This window comes from Rhineura floridana, chromosome 3 (assembly GCF_030035675.1).
Source record: "Rhineura floridana isolate rRhiFlo1 chromosome 3, rRhiFlo1.hap2, whole genome shotgun sequence".
Classification (NCBI taxonomy): domain Eukaryota; kingdom Metazoa; phylum Chordata; class Lepidosauria; order Squamata; family Rhineuridae; genus Rhineura; species Rhineura floridana.
Genome location: NC_084482.1, coordinates 227490049 through 227510327, shown reverse-complemented (window position 1 = coordinate 227510327; position 20279 = coordinate 227490049). Strand labels below are relative to the sequence as shown.

The following is a 20279-nucleotide window of genomic DNA, read 5'->3' as shown; positions in this document are numbered from 1 at the left end:
TGTGAAGTGCTTTGAACATTCAAAAGTGCTCTCCATAGGGATGCTGAACCCCATTAGGACAACAGGAGGATTAAAAGCAGATCACAACCGAAATAAACAACTGTATTAAAACACAAAGGAAGAAAAAATGGAATGGGGACATAAGAACATCGGAAGGGGCTGCTGGTTGAGGCCAAAGGGGACCCACCTAGTCAGAATCCTGTTCTCTTAGTGGCCAACCAGATGCCCCCAAGGGAAGCCCACAAGCAGGACCGGAGCCCAAAGAGCGCTCCCCCCCTCCTGACTCGGTTTCCAGAAACTCCAACAGTGAGGCAGAGCAATGCTCTCAAGAGCGTTTCCTCCACTGGTTTGTCTAATCCTATCTTCTCTTTTTGTAAACATATTTTATTGATTTTTCGGTAGTCTTTCTTTTTAAAGCCACCCAAGCTGGTGGCCAACACAGCTTCTTGTGGTAGGGGGTTCCATAGTCTAACCAGCTGCTCTGTGGAGAAGTCCTTCTCTCGGTCCACTTCCTCCACACCAGGCATAATTCTATAAACTTCTATGATGTTGCCTCTTATTGCGACCCTGAAGTTGGCTCCTAGTTCCCAGTTCCTTAGAATCATAGAATAGTAGAGTTGGAAGGGGCCTATAAGGCCATCGAGTCCAACCCCCTGCTCAATGCAGGAATCCAAATCAAAGCATTCCCGACAGATGGCTGCCCAGCTTGCCTCTTGAAGGCCTCCAGTGTCGGAGAGCCCACTACCTCCCTAGATAATTGGTTCCATTGTCGTATGGCTCTAAAAGGAAGTTTTCCTGATGTCCAGTCGAAATCTGGCTTTCTGCAACTTGAGCCCATTATTCCGTGTCCTGCACTCTGGGACGACCGAGAAGAGATCCTGGCCGTCCTCTGTGTGACAGCCTTTCATGTACTTGAAGAGTGCTATCATATCTCCCCTCAGTCTTGTCTTCTCCAGGGTAAACATGCCCAGTTCAGTCTCTCCTCATAGGGCTTTGTTTCCAGTCCCCTGATCATCCTTGTTGCCCTCCTCTGAACCCGTTCCAGTTTGTCTGCATCCTTCTTGAAGGGCAGAGACCAGAACTGGACGCAGTACTCAAGATGAGGCCTAAGCAGTGCTGAATAGACGGGAACTAGTCCTTCACGTGATTTGGAAACTATACTTCTGTTAATGCAGCCTAATATAGCATTTCCCTTTTTTTGCAGCCACATCACATTGCTGGCTCATATTCAGCTTGTGACCAACGACAATTCCAAGATCCTTCTCACATGTCGTATTGCTGAGCCAAGTATCCCTCATCTTATAACTGTGCATTTGGTTTGTTTTTCCTAAGTGTAGAAATTTTCTTGAAAGTTCAAAACACTAAAAAAAGAAGATAAGTTGACAGCTACAGCAACTTCAAGCCAAAGTTAACATGTCTCTGAACCCCAAAATATATGTTGGGGTACCCTGTATGATATATCACTATGATCGGCGGGACTCTACCCGTCAAGAATAAGAATACATTTATGCAATCAAAATAAAGAGGCTTCTGATATTATTATAAATACATAATGATGTCATAAAATCATCAAAAATAATAAACGGGCGGTGCCCACCCAACAATCTGCTCTGGACCAGGACAAATCATACACCCCAGGAAAGGAGAGGGTGTCCTCTATGAGATGCCAATGCGTCCCACCTGGCCCAGAGCTTCTGCTGGGCGCAGGGCATGGATGAAGGCAGAGAAAAACAAACAGGAAAAAATAAGTACCTGGGGGTGCCCACCCCAAAATCTGCTCTGGCCCAGGACAAATCATATGCCCCAGGAAAGGGGAAGGTGTCCTCTATGAGATGCCACTATGTTCCGCCTGGCCCAGAGCTTCTGCTGGGGGCAGGGCACGGATGAGTGCATCTGCGCAAAACCAAAGCAGACAAAACTTAGAGGAAAAAATAAGTACCTGGGGGTGCCCACCCCAAAATCTGCTCTGGCCCAGGACAAATCATATGCCCCAGGAAAGGGGAGGGTGTCCTCTCTGAGATGCCACTGTTCCCTGTCTGGCCAAGAAATTCTATTTATGGTAGACTGACGTAAAGGAAACAGGGTTTAGATAACCTAAGCTGTTCCCTTGAAGCCCTTTTTTAAAAATGTGCCTGTCATTTTTCGTTTTAATATGGAGAAGGGTCACCGGCCAGAAAGGGGCTTCCGGTCTCCCTGCGAAGCAGCCGAGGAGCTTCAGCCACTTTGCTCTTAACGGGTTAACAAAGGACAACGGAGCGGAAGAGCGCAAAGGCGGGACTTCCCTTTCCTGCCCCGCCTCCGTGCGAGAAATGCAGGCTGGAAGCGCGGAGCTCTCTTTGTGCGCAGCGATGTTGGCGAGCGGGGTTGCAAGGGGGGAGCCTGGAGACAAAGGTAGGCAATTGGGGGCGGGAGGGAGGGTGGGAGAGGGAGAGGACCCCCTGAAGCGCCCCCTCCCAGCAGACCCTCCAGATCTGGGCATGCAGCTCTTCCCCGTCCCGTCTGCCTCTCCCCTGAGCTGTGTTGGGGCCGGATCGAAGCATCCCTCGGGCACATCACAACACTGACTTTTGTTCCTAATTCCCAGTTCCAGTTTTGCTTGAAAGTTCAAAACACTAAAAAAAAGAAAAGTTGACAGCTACAGCAACTTCAAGCCAAAGTTAACATGTCTCTGAACCCCAAAATGTATGTTGGGGTACCCTGTATGATATATCACTGCGATCGGGGGACTCCCTCCATCAAGAATACCAATACATTTATGCAATCAAAATCATCAGGCTTCTGATATTATCATAAATGCATAATGATGTCATAAATTCATAAAAAATAAGTAACTGGGGGTGCCCACCCCAAAATCTGCTCTGGGCCAGGACAGATCATACACCCCAGGAATGGGGAGGGTGTCCTCTAGGAGATGCCAGTGCATCCCATCCGACCCAGAGGTTCTGCTGGGTGCAGAGCACAGATGAGGGCATCTACGCAAAACCATGAAAAAAAATAAGTAACTGGGGGTGCCCACCCCAAAATCTGCTCTGGACCAGGACAAATCATACACCCCAGGAAAGGGGAGGGAGTTCTCTATAACATACCAGTGCGTCCCGCCTGGCCCAGAGCTTCTACTGGACGCAGGGTATGAATAATGGCATCTATGCAAAACTTAAATGGACAAACAGCACTCAGAAAAAAGAAGTAATGGGGTGCCCACCCCAAGATCTGCTCTGGGCCAAGACAAATGATATACTCCAGGAAAGGGGAGGGTGTCCTTCACAAGATGCCAGTGCATCCCATCCAGCCCAGAGCGTCCGCTGGGTGCCAGGCACACATGAGGGCATCTATGCAAAACCAAAATAGAGAAAAACACGGTGAAAAAAATCAGTAACTGGGGGTGCTCATCCCAAAGTCTGCTCTGGAAGAGGACAAATCATACATCCCAGGAAAGGGGAGGGTGTCCCCTCTAACATACCAGTGTATATATATAAAATAAGTAACTGGGGGTCCAGAAGAAAAACCATTATAGGCAGGATGCAGTGGCATTTTGGAGAGGACACTATCCACTTTGCTCAAGTGAATGATTTTTCATAGCCCACAGCAGATTTTGGAGTGGTCACCGCAAATTAAATATTTCCCCCTATTTATTCTTCATTATTTTAGCTGGGAAAGACGGGCATCTCATAGAACACACCCTCTCTTTTCCCATGGTGTATGATTTGTTCTGGCCCAGATAAGATTTTGGGGTGGGTACCCCGACTTACTTATTTACTTTGGGGTGCTTTTTGTCCATTTTGGTTTTGCGTACATGCCCTTATGCATGCCCTGCACCTCACAGAAGCTGTGGGCCAGGCGGGATACACTGGCATCTCATAAAGGACACCCTCCTCTTTCCTGGGGTGTATGATTTGTCCTGGCCCAGAGCAGATTGTTGGGTGGGCACCCCCAGTTACTTATTTTTTTTTCTGCCTCTTTTTGTGCCTTTTGGTTTTCCATAGATGCCATTATTCGTGCACTGCGTCAAGCAGAAGTTCTGGGTCAGGCAGGATGCACTGGTATATTATAGAGGACACCCTCCCCTTTCCTGGGGTTTATGATTTATCCTGGCCCAGAGCACAGTTTGGGGTGGGAACGCTCAGTTATTATTTTTTTATGATTTTATGACATCATTATGCATTTATGATAATATCAGAAGCTTGATTATTTTGGTTGCATAAATTTACTGTTATTCTTGATGGGGGGAGCCCCCCAATCACAGCAATATATCATACATATCATTTTGGGGTTCAGAGACATGTTAACTTTGTCTTGAAGTTGCTGTAGCTGTCAACTTTTCTTCTTTTTTAGTGTTTTGAACTTTCAAGCAAATAAGGCACTGAGAACCAACTTCAACATCGTGGGAACATCTGTGTTTTTGATGATGAATTTTATGGCCTTAAGCTTCGAGATGTGGGCGCCTCATAGTTGGAACAGAGCTAGGTAGACAATTGTGAGCTAAATGGGCCGGTTCTTCATGTTTCCTCAGTGGCTTTTCATATCATTGATCATGGTATCCTTCTGGGCCGACTTGGTGAGAGGGGTATTGGAGGCACTGTTTTACAGTGGTTCCGATCCTATCTCCAGGGTCGCTCTCAGAATAGCTTTGGGGGACTGTCTTTCGGCTCCCTGGCAGTTGTGCTGTGGGGTGTCGCAGGGTACTATCTTGTCCCCCATGCTGTTTAACATCTATATGAAGCCCTTGGGAGCAGTCATCAGGAGATTTGGGGCGAGGTGTCACCAGTATGCTGATGAAACCCAGCTCTATTTCTCTGTAACATCTGAATCAGGAGAGGCCGTGCAAACCCTGGACCGGTGCTTGGACTCGGTGGTGGGCTGGATGAGGGCCAATAAACTGAGTCTGAATCCTAGCAAGACGGAGACGCTGTGGGTTGGTGGTTCCTGAGTTCAGATAATTGGTCAGTTGTCTGCTTTGGACGGGGTCGTACTCCCTCTGAAAGAGCAGGTCCGTAGCCTAGGGGTGCTCCTGGATCCATCTTTGTCGCTAGAGGCCCAGGTGACCTCCATGGCTACGAGTGCCTTTTACCAGCTTTGGCTGGTAAGACAGCAGCAGCTCTTTCTGGACCAGGATAGCCTGACCACTGTTGTCCACACACTGGTAACCTCCAGGCTGGATTACTGTATTGCGCTCTACGTGGGGCTGCCCTTGAGGTTGGTCTGGAAGCTGCAGCTGGTGCGAAATGTGGCGGCGAGACTGCTCACTGGGACAAGGTATCGCCAACATGTCACCCTGCTGCTGAAAGAATTGCGCTGGCTGCCCATTTGCTACCGGGCCAAGTTCAAGGTTCTAGTCTTGGTGTATAAAGCCCTATACAGGCAGCTCGGGATCAGGATACCTGAAAGATCGTCTTACCCCTTATATGCCCAGTCTATCAGTGCACTCTGCAGGTGAGGGCCTCCTGCAGATACCATCTTATCAGGTTTGTTCTGCACAATATAGGAAGCGGACCTTTAGTGTAGTGGCACCTACCATGTGGAATTCCCTCCCCTTAAATATTAGGCAGGCGCCATCTCTGCTATCTTTTCGGCGCCTATTGAAGACTTTCCTCTTTCAATAAACCTTTTAAATTGAGACCCATCCCAGTTTGCGTCTGTCTTAGAAATGCTTTTTTAATATATTTTTAACAATCTTTTTAACCCTTTTTAAAATATGTTTTAAAGCTTTTTAAAAAAATGTTTTTGACTTTGTTTTGTTTTAATGTGTTTTAAGGTCTGTTTTTATGACATTTTAAAGTGTTTTTAGCATTTTTGTTTGGGGCCCTGGGCTTCTGCTGTAAGGTAGAGCGGGTATAAATCCAATAAAAATTAAATAAATAAATAAATAAATAAATTAAATAGAGTGATAAAATACACCCATCTCACACCCTTTCCGATGGGGATACTAATCGGTTTCTCCATATTCTGTCCTTACAGTAGCCTCTTGTCCAGAGTATAGGTTGCGCATCAGGACAATCAGACGCTGTGGCACCCCCTTTTCTTTTAAAGCATCCCATAGTTTTTCATGATCTACACAGTCAAAGGCTTTGCTATAATCTATAAAGCACAGGGTGATTTCCTTCTGAAATTCCGTTATCCAACTTATGTTTGTGATACGATTTGTGGTACCTCTTCAGTTTCTAAAACCAGCTTGGACATCTGGCGCTTCTCGCTCCATATATGGTGAGACCCTTTACTTTACTTGCATGGCATATTAAGACAATAGTTCGAAACTTACTGCATTCCCTGGGATCCCCTTTCTTTGGAGTTGGGATGTATATTGAATGCTTCCACTCTGTGGGCCATTGTTTTCTTTTCCTTATTTGTTGACAAAGTTTATTTATTTATTTATTTAAAATATTTCTATCCCAACCTTCTGCCCTATAAGGTCCCCTCTGGCTCTCCGTCTGACCCACCTTAATCTCCAGATGCTCCGCTTCAATTTAAAAGAAAAATTAAGTTTCTAGGTTGTCTGGTTCCCGAGATATAAACCAAAACATCAACTGCCACCCCAGTGACTGTTAAATCGGTTTAACGGATCTGTTATAGCAGCTCCTAGCAGAGCTTGGAAAAGTTACTTTTTTAAAACTACAACTCCCATCAGCCCCAGCCAGCATGGCCAATAGTTCAAACAAATAACTTTCCCAAGCTCTGGCTCTAACGCCGCCCTTTCAGAATTGTAGCCAATATGTGAAGCCAGGGTTGTGATCCGTTACAGTGCCTAGTCTTCATTGCAATGTCAGGAAACGGTGGCTTTGAGATCTTCAGTTTGAGTAAGTAAGAATATGGCTTAAAGTTTTTTTCCTCTTGTTTGCAAGAGTCAGACCCTGGGCTGTTGGAGAGGGCAGTGCTTTGAAAACCTTGGCAATATGAAAATATTTAATCCAATACTTGCTTTTCTGAGAGTAAAGCAATGCTAATCCCACATACCTGGAGTAAACCCCATTGAATTCAGTAGGACTTATTTTTGAGTAGACATGGTTAGAATTGTGTTGTAAATTAATGGGACTTTTGAGTAAACATAACAAAGAATTGTGTTTGTGTTGTAAATCTTTCCCTCTCCCTCCAATCCTATTTTAAAGCAATTAGGCAGGGTTTACCTAGGTATCACATTTTTCATTATGTAGGAAACTAATACTGATTTTTTTAAAAAAATGTTATGTTAATGTTTATTTATACCCCACCTTTCGGCCAAACGATCCTCAAGGCAGCTTACAGAAAAAGTAAACACAAATATAAAAATATATCAACAAGGCAATAGATCAATACATCAATAAAGCAATACGTTGTACAAAAAATTAAATTAAATAGCAAATAACATTAATTAAGAAAAAAATATCCAGGAAAGGCATCCCATCTCGCCTGAACTTACAGCTATATCAAGGGGCGGTACACCAGTCCGAAATGGCGACGGCCTGTGGCTTAACACTGGGGGTCTCTGCCTGCATGCCCTGGCTCAGGATGCCGCCACCGCCAAAGGTAAAGTGAAAACAGGGCGGAGACAACCGGCAAGCTGACCCAATGCTCTGCAATGACCAACTGGTTTGACAATAAACTATTATATGGGGTGTATATTTACAAGTGTGTGTGTGTGTGTGGGTGGGTGGGTGGGTGGGTGGGTGGGTGGGTGGAGTCTTTCCAACAACCCTGTGAGGTAGGGTTGGTGATTGGAAACCAAGGCAGCTCATAATAAGAAATAAATCCCTTTAAAAACCAATAAACATGAAACAACTATGAACAGTTGCAAAACAGCTTAAAGTGGCATGATTCTGAGTTTTGGGTTGGGTGAATGAAGTTTACTTATTTATTTTTATTTATTATTTCATTTATATCCCGCCCCTCCTCTCAGCAGCAGCCCAGGGCGGCAAACAAAAGCACTAAAAACATTTTTAAAATCATAAAAACAGACTTTAAAATATATTAAAACAAAACATCTTTAAAAACATTTTTAAAAGCTGTGACTCCAAAATTTATTTATGTATTTTATTTACAACAGTTATATACTGCTTTATTGTAAAAAATCTCAAAGTGGTTTATAGAAAGAATTAGAACATTATTGGCAAAAACAGTTAAAGACGTACTGAAAAACATTCAAATTAATCAAACCAACAATGAGTTAAAAACAGATTTAAAAACACAATAGCTTCTACATGAATGGATAGGCTTACCTAAACAAAAATGATTTTAGCAGGTGCTGAAAAGAGGAGTCTACCTAATGTCAATAGGCAAGGAGTTCCAAAGCATAGGTGCTGCCACTTCATTGTTGTTGTTATGTGCCTTCAAGTCAATTTTGACTTAATGGCGACCCTATGAATCAGCAACCTCCAAGAGCATCTGTCATGAACCACCCTGCTCAGATCTTGTAAGTTCAGGTCTGTGGCTTCCTTTATGGAATCAATCCATCTCTTGTTTGGCCTTCCTCTTCTTCTACTCCCATTATGTCTTTCCCATCATTATTGTCTTTTCTAATGAATTATGTCTTCTCATTATGTGTCCAAAGTCAGAGGAAGGCAATGGTAAACCACCTCTGAATACCTCTTACCACGAAAACCCTATGAACAGAATATCCAAAACGCTGCCACTTTACAGGACTGATTTCTTACAAGAGCAGAACAAGTACTATGTGGCACCCATAACATGGAAAGCACAACTTGAACTGGGCCTGGTAGCAAATCAGCAACCAGTGCAGATTTCAGAGCAGAGGTATTATGTGCTGATAGGATCTCACTCATGTCAGCAATCGTGCTGCAGCACTCTGCACTAACTGCAGTCCCTGGGTGAGGTTGTGCTGCATGGGGATTTCTGTGACCTTGGCTGACTGGCTGCCAGGTTTTTTTAGTTTGGGTTTTTGGTTATGAATCCTGACTGGTTGTGGGATGCTGAGTTTTCTGCCTTACTCATAGGAATCTTGTTGTGGTTGGTATGGTATTGCATTTAGGAAAGCATCACTGTCTTTTGTTTTTCATTTTCTGTCTGCATTTCATTTACCTTCAACCTCATTCCCTTACATCCATCGAAGCAAAAGCAGTGGTTGCATGTGCTCAGCTTAACCCCCTAAAACCCATTGATGATACACCTTGTCGGTTTCATGGCAGTTTGTTTCTTGCCCGATAGTGGTAAAAGAGAATTCACATATTTGAAAGTATAGCTGCAGCTGTTGTTCCCAAGCTGCTCTGTGAAGGTAGACCAAGCCATGTGTGTTTTCTCTCTGTTAATTATTACTCACTGGAATTGGGTTGGCTGTCAAAGTGAGTTTATAGCAGCCCACAGGGGAGACAGAAAGGGCAGAGAATCTTCTTACTCTTACTCATTTCTCAGACCTCTTTCTGAAGTGAAGGGTCAAATCTGTAAAGAGGTTTGGAGCAGCCACATTAAAAGATACGGGCAGGGCATTCCAGGCAGGGGGTTGCCAAGCCTGCTTGGATATGGATGTCTTTGCAGAGGATCCCTAGTCAAGCTTTGCAGAGGATCCCTAGTCAAGCTTTACAGCACAATCCAAACTATATCTACTAGAAGTAAGTCCTGTTGAGTTCTATGGGGCTTAGTCCCTTATTTATTTATTTTAATTTATTGCACTTGTGTACTGCCCCATAGCTGAAACTCTCTGGGCAGTTTACAGTAATCAAAAACATTAAAACAAATATACAATTTAAAACACATATTTTAAAAACAATTTAAAACACAATTTAAAAGTTTAAAACACTGTAAAAACAATTTAAAACACATGCCAAAATGCCTGGGAGAAGAGGAAAGTCTTGACCTGGTGCTGAAAAGATAACAGTGTTGACACCAGGCGCACCTCATCACAAGTATCATTCCATAATTTGGGGGCCACCATTGAGAAGTCCCTCTCCCTTGTTGCCACCCTCCAAGCTTCCCTTGGAGTAGGCACCCAAAGGAGGGCCTTTGATCTTCAATGTAGTGTACAGGTGGGTTTGTATTGGGAGAGGCGTTCCATCAGGTATTGTGGTCCCAAGCTGTGTAAGGCTTTATAGGTCAAAACCAGCACCTTGAATTGAGCTCGGAAACATACAGGCAGCCAATGCAAGTGGGCCAGAACTGGTATTATATGTTCGGACCGTCTGGTCCCTGTTACCAATCTGGCCGCTGCATTTTGCACAAGCTGCAGTTTCTGAACCGTCTTCAAAGGCAGCCCCACGTAGAGCTCATTGCAGTAATCTAATTTGGAGGTTACCAAAGCATGGACAACAGAAGCCAGGTTATCCCTGTCCAGATAGGGACGTAGTTGGGCCACCAACCAAAGTTGGTAGAAGGCACTCTGTGCCACCGAGGCTACCTGAGCCTCAAGTGACAGAGATGGTTCTAGGAGAACCCCGAAGCTACGAACCTGCTCCTTCAGGGGGAGTGCAACCCCATCCAGAGCAGGTTGGACATCCACCATCTGGTCAGAAGAACCGCCCACTAGCAGCATCTCGGTCTTGTCTGGATTGAGCCTCAGTTTATTAGCCCTCATCCAGTCCATTGTCACAGCCAGGCACCGGTTCAGCACATTGACAGCCTCACCTGAAGAAGATGAAAAGGAGAAATAGAGCTGCGTGTCATCAGCATACTGATGGCAACACACTCCAAAGCTCCGGATGACCACACCCAACAGTTTCATGTAGATGTTGAACAGCATGGGGGACAGAACTGACCCCTGCGGAACCCCATACTGGAGACTCCAGGGTGCCGAGTAATGTTCCCCAAGCACCACCTTCTGGAGGTGACCTGCCAAGTAGGAGTGGAACCACCGCCATGCAGTCCCTCCCTCTCTCAACTCAGCCAGTCTTCCCAGAAGGATACCATGGTCGATTGTATCGAAAGCCGCTGAGAGATCAAGGAGAATCAACAGAATCACACTCCCCCTGTCTCTCTCCCAACAAAGGTAATCATACAGGGCGACCAAGGCTGTTTCCGTGCCAAAACCAGGCCTGAAACCTGACTGAAATGGATCCAGATAATCGGTCTCATCCAAGAGTGTTTGAAGCTGGCCTGCCACCACTCGTTCAAGGACCTTGCCCAGGAATGGAACATTTGCTACCGGCCTATAGTTATTAAAATTCTCTGGGGCCAGGGAGGGCCTCTTCAGGAGTGGTCTCACTACCGCCTCTTTCAGGCAGCCAGGGACCACCCCCTCTCTCAGAGAGGCATTAATCACCTCCCTGGCCCAGCCGGCTGTTCCATCCCTGCTAGCTTTTATTAGCCATATTAGCCAAGAAGGGCAAGGATCCAGCACAGAAGTGGTTACATGAACCTGTCCAAGCACCTTGTCAACGTGCTCAAGCTGCACCAACTGAAACTCATCCAAGAAATTGGGACATGGCTGTGCTCTGGATACCTCGCTTGATTCACCTGCTATAACAGTGGAGTCTAAGTCCTTAGTAAGTGTGTTTAGAATTGCAGCCTTCAGGGGCATCCATCTTTACTCCTGAATGCTCCCATCTAACATCTCCACAACACTAGGGTCCTTTCTTCCTACAGTGGCCTTCTGGTGACTGGCCTGGCCTGAAGGCACTTAAACCCTTCTTGCCAGAAGCAAGACTAGATTAAATGTTCCCTACCCAGGCTCCATCTTTTAGCTAAGATTTCTAGCTTGATTTCCAATCAGATATATTTTTAATTGTATGCTCCAAGCAACTGTGATTGATGCTTAATGTATCATGCTTAATGACATCACTTGGGCACAGCCAGTGATCACTTGGGCCCACCCCATAACATCACTCAGACCCACCTCCATGACATCAGTTGGGCCCGCCCCTAAAATCTCAGGTTTTGGGAAGGTTCTGACCAATGGCATCACTAGGGTTGGTGTCACCCAGTGCGGTAACTCATGGTGTCACCCCCATGGACCTCCTCCCATACCAGACCATACAGAATCCTTAGTAATGTTTTTTGTACTAATGTTACTCGTAAATCGTAATTCCCGTATATCACTGAATGTAATGGCAATAGTAGTGACTTAAACAACTAGCAAAATTAAAATTACACCTTTAAATTACAATATCATACACACAGCCTAAATGTATTTACATTTATACATAGTTTCATGTGGTTAAAGTGAAAATTAGGTAAGAAAACAATAGAATTCAAAGTAAAAACGTTTAAGAACTACATCAAAATTATGTTCATTTTAACATTAAACTTTACTGTTACATGAGATACATTAATGGATTAGGTTTTCATAATCAATAACGGCCCAAATAATGTAGAAGTTGTAGACAAATGCATATGGAAATATACTCATAAATGAAATAATACCAAAAAAATAAACAGGAACAAATACACAAGCATTTCAGCACTTAGTGAACATCTCAACTAAATCAGAACTTTCCTTTCCTGGCCTTCAAAGCTGCGAACCTGTGAATCACTTCATTGAAATCAATGCCTTTCGCCAACTCACTTTCGGTAGATCGCAAATAGTTCTTCATAAGTTTCAGCTTTGAAAAGCTCCTCTCACATGAAGCCACAGACACACAAATCGTCAGAAATAATTTTAGGCTTAGTGAAAGGGTTGGGAGAGATTCTACGAAGTCCCATTCAGCTATGAATGTCAAAATGTCTAATATTGCCCCATCTTTGGCTTCTTCCAGATAAATCTCTGCTGCTTTCAGGTGCCTTCTCAGCCTTGATATTTCTGTTAAAAGCTCACTCTCGAATACCTCATCATAGAAAGTGGTCAATTTTGGAATGGACACCTTTAACTCTTCTGCAGTGGCAGATATGAGACTCTTCACTTGAACAGCCTCAAACATGGCTGCTACTTCCTTGATAGCTCTTGATCTGATCTGGAGTTCGGAATGAAAGCGATCAATGCACTCAAGCATCACCCTCTTAATTCTTCTTGCAGAGTGAGTCCAGCATCGCTTGCTTGCTCCCCTGCCATCCTCTTCTTGAACCTGGCTCTTCTCTCTACTGCAATTCCATATTTGTCTGATTTTAAAAGCACCTGTTCAATTGCATGCTCCACTAGGTGACTGTGCTCCTCGTGCAGAAAAAGTCTGAGTGCCTCTACCTTTGTCACCACCTTGTCGAGAGTTAAGCCCTTAGTCTGCAGGTACTGCTGTGTAAGATTAACTTCCTGAAGTACATCACACCAGGAGTACAGGTAGCACAGAAAAGTGAAGTCACAGACAGCAGGCAAAAGACCTTGGGCTGCACCTCTTGTGTCCAAATTTTCATGTGGATCACAAAGAGCTTCAATCGCCCCCACAAACTTATCAAACTTTCCTTTAACTGGCTTAACTGCAGCATGATGAGCGCTCCAGCGTGTTGTTGTTAGCCTTTTCACTGAGACTCCAGTATGGTCAATTAACACATCCCATCGATGGGTGGAAGCAGCAAAGAAAGAAAACATTCTCTCAAGAGTTCCAAAAAATGTCACACACGATGCATTTTCAGCAAAAGAGTGCTGACCGCACAAGTTAAGCGAATGGTCCACACATCCATTACAAATAGCTTTCTTGTTCTTTCCCTTAAGAATGGCTTGTACTCCTCCGTGGATTCCAGCCATAGTGGCAGGATTATCGTAACCTTGAGCACGGCACATCATTATGTCCAGTCCATCACTTTCCAGATTTTTAAGAATGTCAGAACTGAGGTCAGCAGCTTTTTTCCCCTTTAAAGGGAAAAATCCTAGAAATACTTCTTTCACTTCAACTTTCCTATTGTTGATTTTTACATATCTGATCACTTCGGACATCTGGTCAGTATGTGATATGTCAGGTGTGCTGTCGAACATGATCCCAAAGTACTTTGCAGACTTTATGTCCATGACAAGCATCTCCTTCACATGATTTGCCAGGGCACTCATTCTGAGTTTTTGGTGCAAGATAAGAGACTGATACTTTAAGTGTACATGTGCTCCGTTTTAATCTCATTAGGTGCTCTTTCAGCACTGGATCATATTTTGAAAGCATCTCAACCATCTCAAGAAAGTTCCCTTTATTCAATGAAGATTCATCTTCCTTGTGGCCAATGAAATGCTAGATTCTGCTTGGCAAGAAACAATGTGATATCAAGCAATCTGTGCAAGATGTCCCTCCACTTTTTCTTCTCGTTCCATAAAAGCAATAGTTTCGGCGTCAATGGTTTTGAGCAGCCTAAGTCCTGCTGCCAATGTTTTCCACTTTTCAAGGCAACGTAGGTGCTCTTCAGATGTCTCATGGTTATGTACTTTCGGGCTCAGTTTCCACCACTTCTGAAACCCAGTCAGAAATGTGGATGTCGTATCTGTAGCACCAACGGCAAACAGTCAGCAGCAAAAACAGTGTAAATTCTTGCTGACGAGTGAGTAAACCATCCATGACCGCAGAATTTTCTCGCCATTTGGCATCATCTTGTAAAACCACTCTATTGAAAGCTGGCACACATCTCCCTTTGCATTTGCATCTTGCCTTGCTGCAACACGGAAAGGCCCATCTTTGTTCTGGAAAGAAGCACTTCCCCTTTTGATGATTTCAACATCCCCACTCTCGGTTTAAACTTCCCTTTCATTTCTCTAATCTTTTGGAATAGGGCTCTTGTTCTTCCCTTTTTGTTGTCCTCTTCTATTTCTATACAGTAACTATTGTAATACTTCTCTTTGTCCCTATGTACTAGTCGCTGTATTGTTGCATTTAGGGTTCTGCCTGTGTTTCTATCTCCTTTTGCTTTTGCTTTCCTTCTCTCTTTAACCATTTTAAGAGTTTCGTCAGTCATCCATTGAGGTCTTTCTCTCTTTTTAACTAGAGGTATTGTCTTTTTGCATTCCTCCCTGATAATGTCTCTGACTTCACTCCATAGTTCTTCTGGTTCTCTGTCAACTAAGTTTAAAGCCTCAAATCTGTTCTTTATTTGATTGTTATATTCTGGGATGTTATTTAAATTGTATTTTGGCATTATGATTGCTTTGTTGTTCTTCTGTAGCTTTACTCTGATGTTTGATACGACCTGTTCATGATATCTACCGCGGTCTGCTCCTGGTCTTGTTTTTGCAGAAAGTATGGAACTTCTCCATCTTCTGCTCCCAATTATATAATCAATTTGATTCCCATCTTGACCATTTGGTGTTGTCCATGTGTACGGTTGTCTTTTTGGTTGATCAAAAAGGTGTTTGCAAGAAACAAATTATTGCCTTCACAGAACTCAATAAGTGTTTCAGACCAAATGTATACAAATGCAAAGCAGTATCATTACAACACACACACATGGCCTATTTGAGCATTAGAAGACAAGGGGGGAGCAAAGAGAACTAAAGGAAGGGAGAGATGGAAACAAAGTGGGGTGGAAAAGTGCATGCTAGTGTAGCATAGTGCTCAGAATGCTGGACTAGGATCTGCAAGGCATTTTTAAGTAAGAGTTGTGTACCCAAATGGACACCCAGGCCTAACTTGTGGACACAAAGAAGGGACACATTAAATTTAATCAATGAACCAAGAACACAAATTCAGATTGGGAGCCACTGAAACACTGACTAGAGGTATGATTTTTGTGTGAAATGAATAGAAACAGTAGAACATAGGGGCACATTTTACTCAATAATTCTTAGGGTTATTTCAAACCTGGAGTCCTTCTGAAAAACGCCTTAACAAAATCTCTCTGCCTTTACACTGTGATGTCTAGTTCTCTGTGTCTTTGCTCTTTTTTCGATTGATAAGGAGCTAGTCAGGAAATACCTAGTTAACCTAAATGAGTTCAAATCTCCAGGGCCTGATGAACTGCATCCCAGAGTATTGAAGGAACTTGCTGATGTACTCTCGGAACCTCTTGCCATCATCTCTAAGAAATCCTGGAGAACGGGAGAGGTGCCGGAGGATTGGAGACGGGCAAACGTCATCCCGCTCTTTAAAAAGGGTAAAAAAAGAAGATCTGGGGAATTACAGGCCGGTCAGTCTGACTTCAATACCGGGAAAGATATTAGAACGGATAATAAAAGAGTCCATTGGCAACTATCTAGATGACAATGCTGTGATTAGAAGGAGCCAGCATGGGTTTGTCAAGAAAAAATCCTGTCAAATTAATCTCATATCTTTTTTTGATCGGGTCACTAGCCTAGTAGATGGTGGAAATGCTGTAGATGTCATCTATCTAGATTTCAGCAAAGCGTTTGACAAAGTCCCCCATGACCTTTTGATTAGCAAACTAGTCAAATGCGGACTACATGGAAATACTGTCAGGTGGATTCACAACTGGTTGGAAAACCGTACTCAAAGAGTGGTCGTCGGTGGCTCTGCTTCGGACTGGAAGGAGGTCTCGAGTGGAGTGCCACAGGGTTCTGTCCTGGGGCCGATACTCTTCAACATTTTTATCAATGACTTAGATGATGGGGTGGAGGGAAGCCTTATGAAGTTTGCGGATGATACAAAACTGGGAGGGATAGCTAACACAATGGAAGACAGGAATAAAATCCAAAGGGACCTGGATAGACTAGGAAATTGGGCTGAAATTAATAAAATTAAATTCAATAAAGAGAAATGCAAGATTCTGCATTTAGGCCACAAAAACAAAATGCATGGGTACAGGATGGGAAATACCTGGCTTAGCAGTAGTGCATGTGAGAAGGACCTTGGAATTGTAGTGGATCGCAAGTTGAACATGACCCAGCAGTGTGATGCTGCGGCAAAAAAGGCAAATGCGGTTTTGGGCTGCATAAACAGAGCTATAGTTTCCAGGTCGAGGGAAGTAATAGTCCCACTATATTCTGCATTGGTCAGGCCTCATCTGGAATACTGTGTTCAGTTCTGGGTGCCTCATTTTAAGAAAGATATAGACAAGTTAGAGCGGGTTCAGAAGAGGGCGACGAGGATGATAGCTGGTATGGAGAACAAGTCTTATGAGCAAAGGTTGAAGGAACTTGGCATGTTCATTCTGGTGAAGAGAAGACTGAGGGGTGACATGATTGCACTCTTTAAGTACCTGAAGGGCTGTCACATAGAGGAGGGTACAGATTTGTTCTCTGCTGCCCCAGAGGGTGGGACTAGGTCTAATGGTTTTAAGTTGCAGGAGTGTAGATTCAGATTGGACATTAGAAGGAACTTCTTGACAGTAAGGGCAGTTTGGCAATGGAACCGACTGCCTAGGGAGGTGGTGGGATCCCCTTTGATGGATGTCTTCAAGCAGAGGCTGGACAGCTATCTGCGGGAGATGCTCTAGCTGTGGATTTCCTGCTGTGAGCATGGGGTTGGACTCGATGGCCTACAAGGCCCCTTCCAACTCTATGATTCTATGATTCTAACTCTGCTACAGCATGGTATGAATCATAAGCAGCAGCTTTTAATTTAAATTTAATTTAAATTCACGTATTTACTGGTGGGTGGGCAGGGTGTCTTCACTCCTCCCCCTTTTTTTTTAGTTTGAACCATTTTTGCCTCAATGCAAATATCAGGGCTTGAACATGGTAGAGAGTCTTCAACGTGCAAGCCATTCGAATGAAAAAAATGGACAACCAGTAACAATTCATTTTAAAAAATACCCTGAAGATCTGGAGGAGACCAGGGTTCAAATCCCCACTCAACCATGAAGCTCACTGTGTAACCTTGGGCCAGTCATTGCCAGCCTTACCCACCTCACAGGGCTGTTGTGAGGATAGAATCAGGGAACCATGTTTGTACACCACCTTAAGCTACTTGGAGGAAAGGTGAGGTATAAATGTAACAATAAATAAATTACAGGATTCCCAGTAATATATATGCTTCTGAATTCTCCTGTATTTTATATGCACCAATAGGCTTTTGGTGCAACTAAATATGCTTTTATTTTTAAGGTGGGATATTCAATACACACATACACAAATATAATAATATAAATAAATAAATTCTTCCAAGCTACACAGGAAGTGGATTGGACTGTGAAAGACCAACCCAAATGGTGTTTGCATTTTGACCAATTCGTAGGGCAGTCCAATATCTCAGAGAGGAGGTCAGGTCTCCTGCTCCCCTGGTGCATTCACTATAGCTGCCCAATTTCCCTGCTTTTTAAAGTTTGATAGAATAGCTGTGGGCTATAGTTATGTTCTTAAACCGCAATGTTTTTTGCCTATTAGTGAATATATATAGGGGTCGGTACTTAAGGGACTACAAAGGTAAAATTTAACATAGAAGGTATAAAATCACTGTCAGGCTCTACCTTCAGTCCCTCCCAAAGTCTCTCCAGAACAAGATCATTTTCAGAAGTCTCCGGAAAACCAACAGGGAGGAAACAGAGCGAACTTCTTGGGGTAGGGTATTCCAGAACTTGGGGGCCACAGCTGAAAAAGCTCTCTCTAGCGCTTGCTGTCAATCTAACATCTTTCACTCCAGGCGTGCAGAGGAGACCAGAGGCAGATGATCTTAATTCCCGGGCAGGTACATATGGGCATGAGCAGTCCCTCAGGTATATTGGTCCAAGGCTGTTTAGGGCCTTCAAGGTCAGAACCAGCACATTGAATTGGACCCGGAAACAAATCGAGAGCCAGTAGAGTCGATAAAGCACAGGGGTGATATGCTCCCTGCGCCGTGCTCCAGTTAGCATTCTGGCTGCTGCATTTTGAACCAACTGCAATTTCCAAACCGTTTTCAAAGGCAGCCCCACATAGAGTACTTTACAGTAATCAAGCCTCGATATCACCAGTGCATGTGTCACTGTGGCCAAGTTAACTGCCTCCGGGAACGGATGCAGCTGGTAGACCAGCTTGAGTTGGCCAAAAGCACTCCTGGCTACCACAGCCACCTGATATTCAAGCAGCAGGTCAGGATCCAAACTGCAGACCTGCTCCTTCCAGGGGAGTGCAACCCCATCCAGAACAGGTTGCAACCCCATCCCTGGTGCAGTTTTTCCCTTGACCAGCAGTACTTCTGTCTTGTCCGGATTCAGTTTGTTAGCCCACATCCAGCCCTTCACAGCCTCCAGGCACCGGTTTAGGATGAGCACTCCCTCCCTGCAATCAGGTGGTAGGGAGAGATAGAGTTTTGTCAAAATGTGGACAGATTCAGTCTCGGTAGCTTGTACCAGCTCTGTTGGTACGCCATCTGTTCCTGGTGATTGTTTGTTCCAAGTATTTTAAGAACAGCTTTCACCTCACATTCTAAAATTTCTGGTTCTTCATCATATGGTTCCTCCATGAATGAATCTGACATCCTGGCATCTCTTTTATAGAGTTCTTCAGTGTATTGCTTCCATCTTCCTTTTATTTCATCTCGGTCAGTCAAGTGTGTTCCCCTGTTGTTTATTCCACATCCCTATTCTTGGTCTAAATTTCCCTTTATTTTCTTCCTATACTTTTTTGTAAAATCTCTCATTTTCCTATTCTTTGTTTGCCGTTGGAGCATAGACTTAGTTGATGGTTATGTTGATAGGTTTCCCATTAAATCTCATTGGTATGACTCACTCAGACTTTGCATTATAGCTCCTAATTGCGTTTGCTACGTCACTTCTCACTATGAAAGCCAGAGCCGCCCCTAGGCACCAGGAAGCGGGGTAGTTGCTCCAGGCCCTGTGCTTTGGCGGGGGCCGCGCTTGGCGATGAGAAGCTGGGCTGCGGCAGGGTTTTCTCTCTTCAGCCGTGCAGTCTCGACAGCTGCTTCCCGCTCTTGGGGAATCTCCTGTTCTTCAGCTGCGTGCCTGAGCGGCTTTTCCCCTCTCCGCTCATCAGCTGTGAAGTGGATGTGTGGGCGGCCCTTAGCTAGATAATTTTAGGCGGGAGGTTTGAATCCCTTGCCTGAGTGGCTTCCTTGTGCTGCCTACCGCCCGCTCATCAGCTGTGGAGCGCATTTACAGGTAGCGCTTCCTGGCTTATTCTGGGTGGGAGGTTTGAAAGAGAGAAAGAATGTGGGGGCCCCCAACTGTGCTTTTGCCCTGGGCCCCGCACATGCTAAGGACAGGCCTGATGAGAGCAACTTTGTTTCTTCTTAATTTATCATTTCCAGTTTTTTTTTGCAGTTGCCTGAAAATGTCATATTTCCATCCGTTTTGATTCACTCACTCAAGCATTGTAATGTTGATGCAACTCTCCTTTTGCATCTGTGCGCATCAGCCTCTGGGCTTCCTTTCGGCTTTGACCAAGCTGCGTCATTAGTCACAGCGCTACTCATACTTGTCCATTGTTCTTCCCCAGTAGCTCACAGAGTGCCATCCATCCTGACAGTCTCATCTTCCAGCACTGTCTCATGTTGCATGTAACAGAGGGCTAACATTTTGGGAGGGAGGGGATGAGACCTGCCCTGTGGGCAGTGGAAAGGACCATGTTCCTGTCAGACAGGATCCATCCTAGGTTTGTAAATTCCAGCTGTGCATAAGTACTGGGCTGT

At 44.4% G+C, this 20279-nt stretch overlaps 1 protein-coding gene across 2 annotated transcripts in view; it reads left to right on the top strand.

Annotated features, from left to right (window-relative positions):
• Positions 1 to 1916: 1916 nt before the first annotated feature.
• The window catches only part of LOC133381862 (zinc finger protein 239-like), a 62157-nt gene continuing 43794 nt past the window's right edge, over positions 1917 to 20279 (top strand). Inside the window, exon 1 of one of the 2 annotated variants that reach the window (XR_009761738.1) lies at positions 1917 to 2391. Coding sequence is in view for 1 of the 2 variants with exons in the window: in XM_061621422.1 (XP_061477406.1) it covers positions 2127 to 2391 (265 nt within the window). In the remaining variant the exon portion in view is untranslated. The remainder of the gene's footprint in view (positions 2392 to 20279) is intronic. The other variant, XM_061621422.1, reaches the window with a different exon arrangement.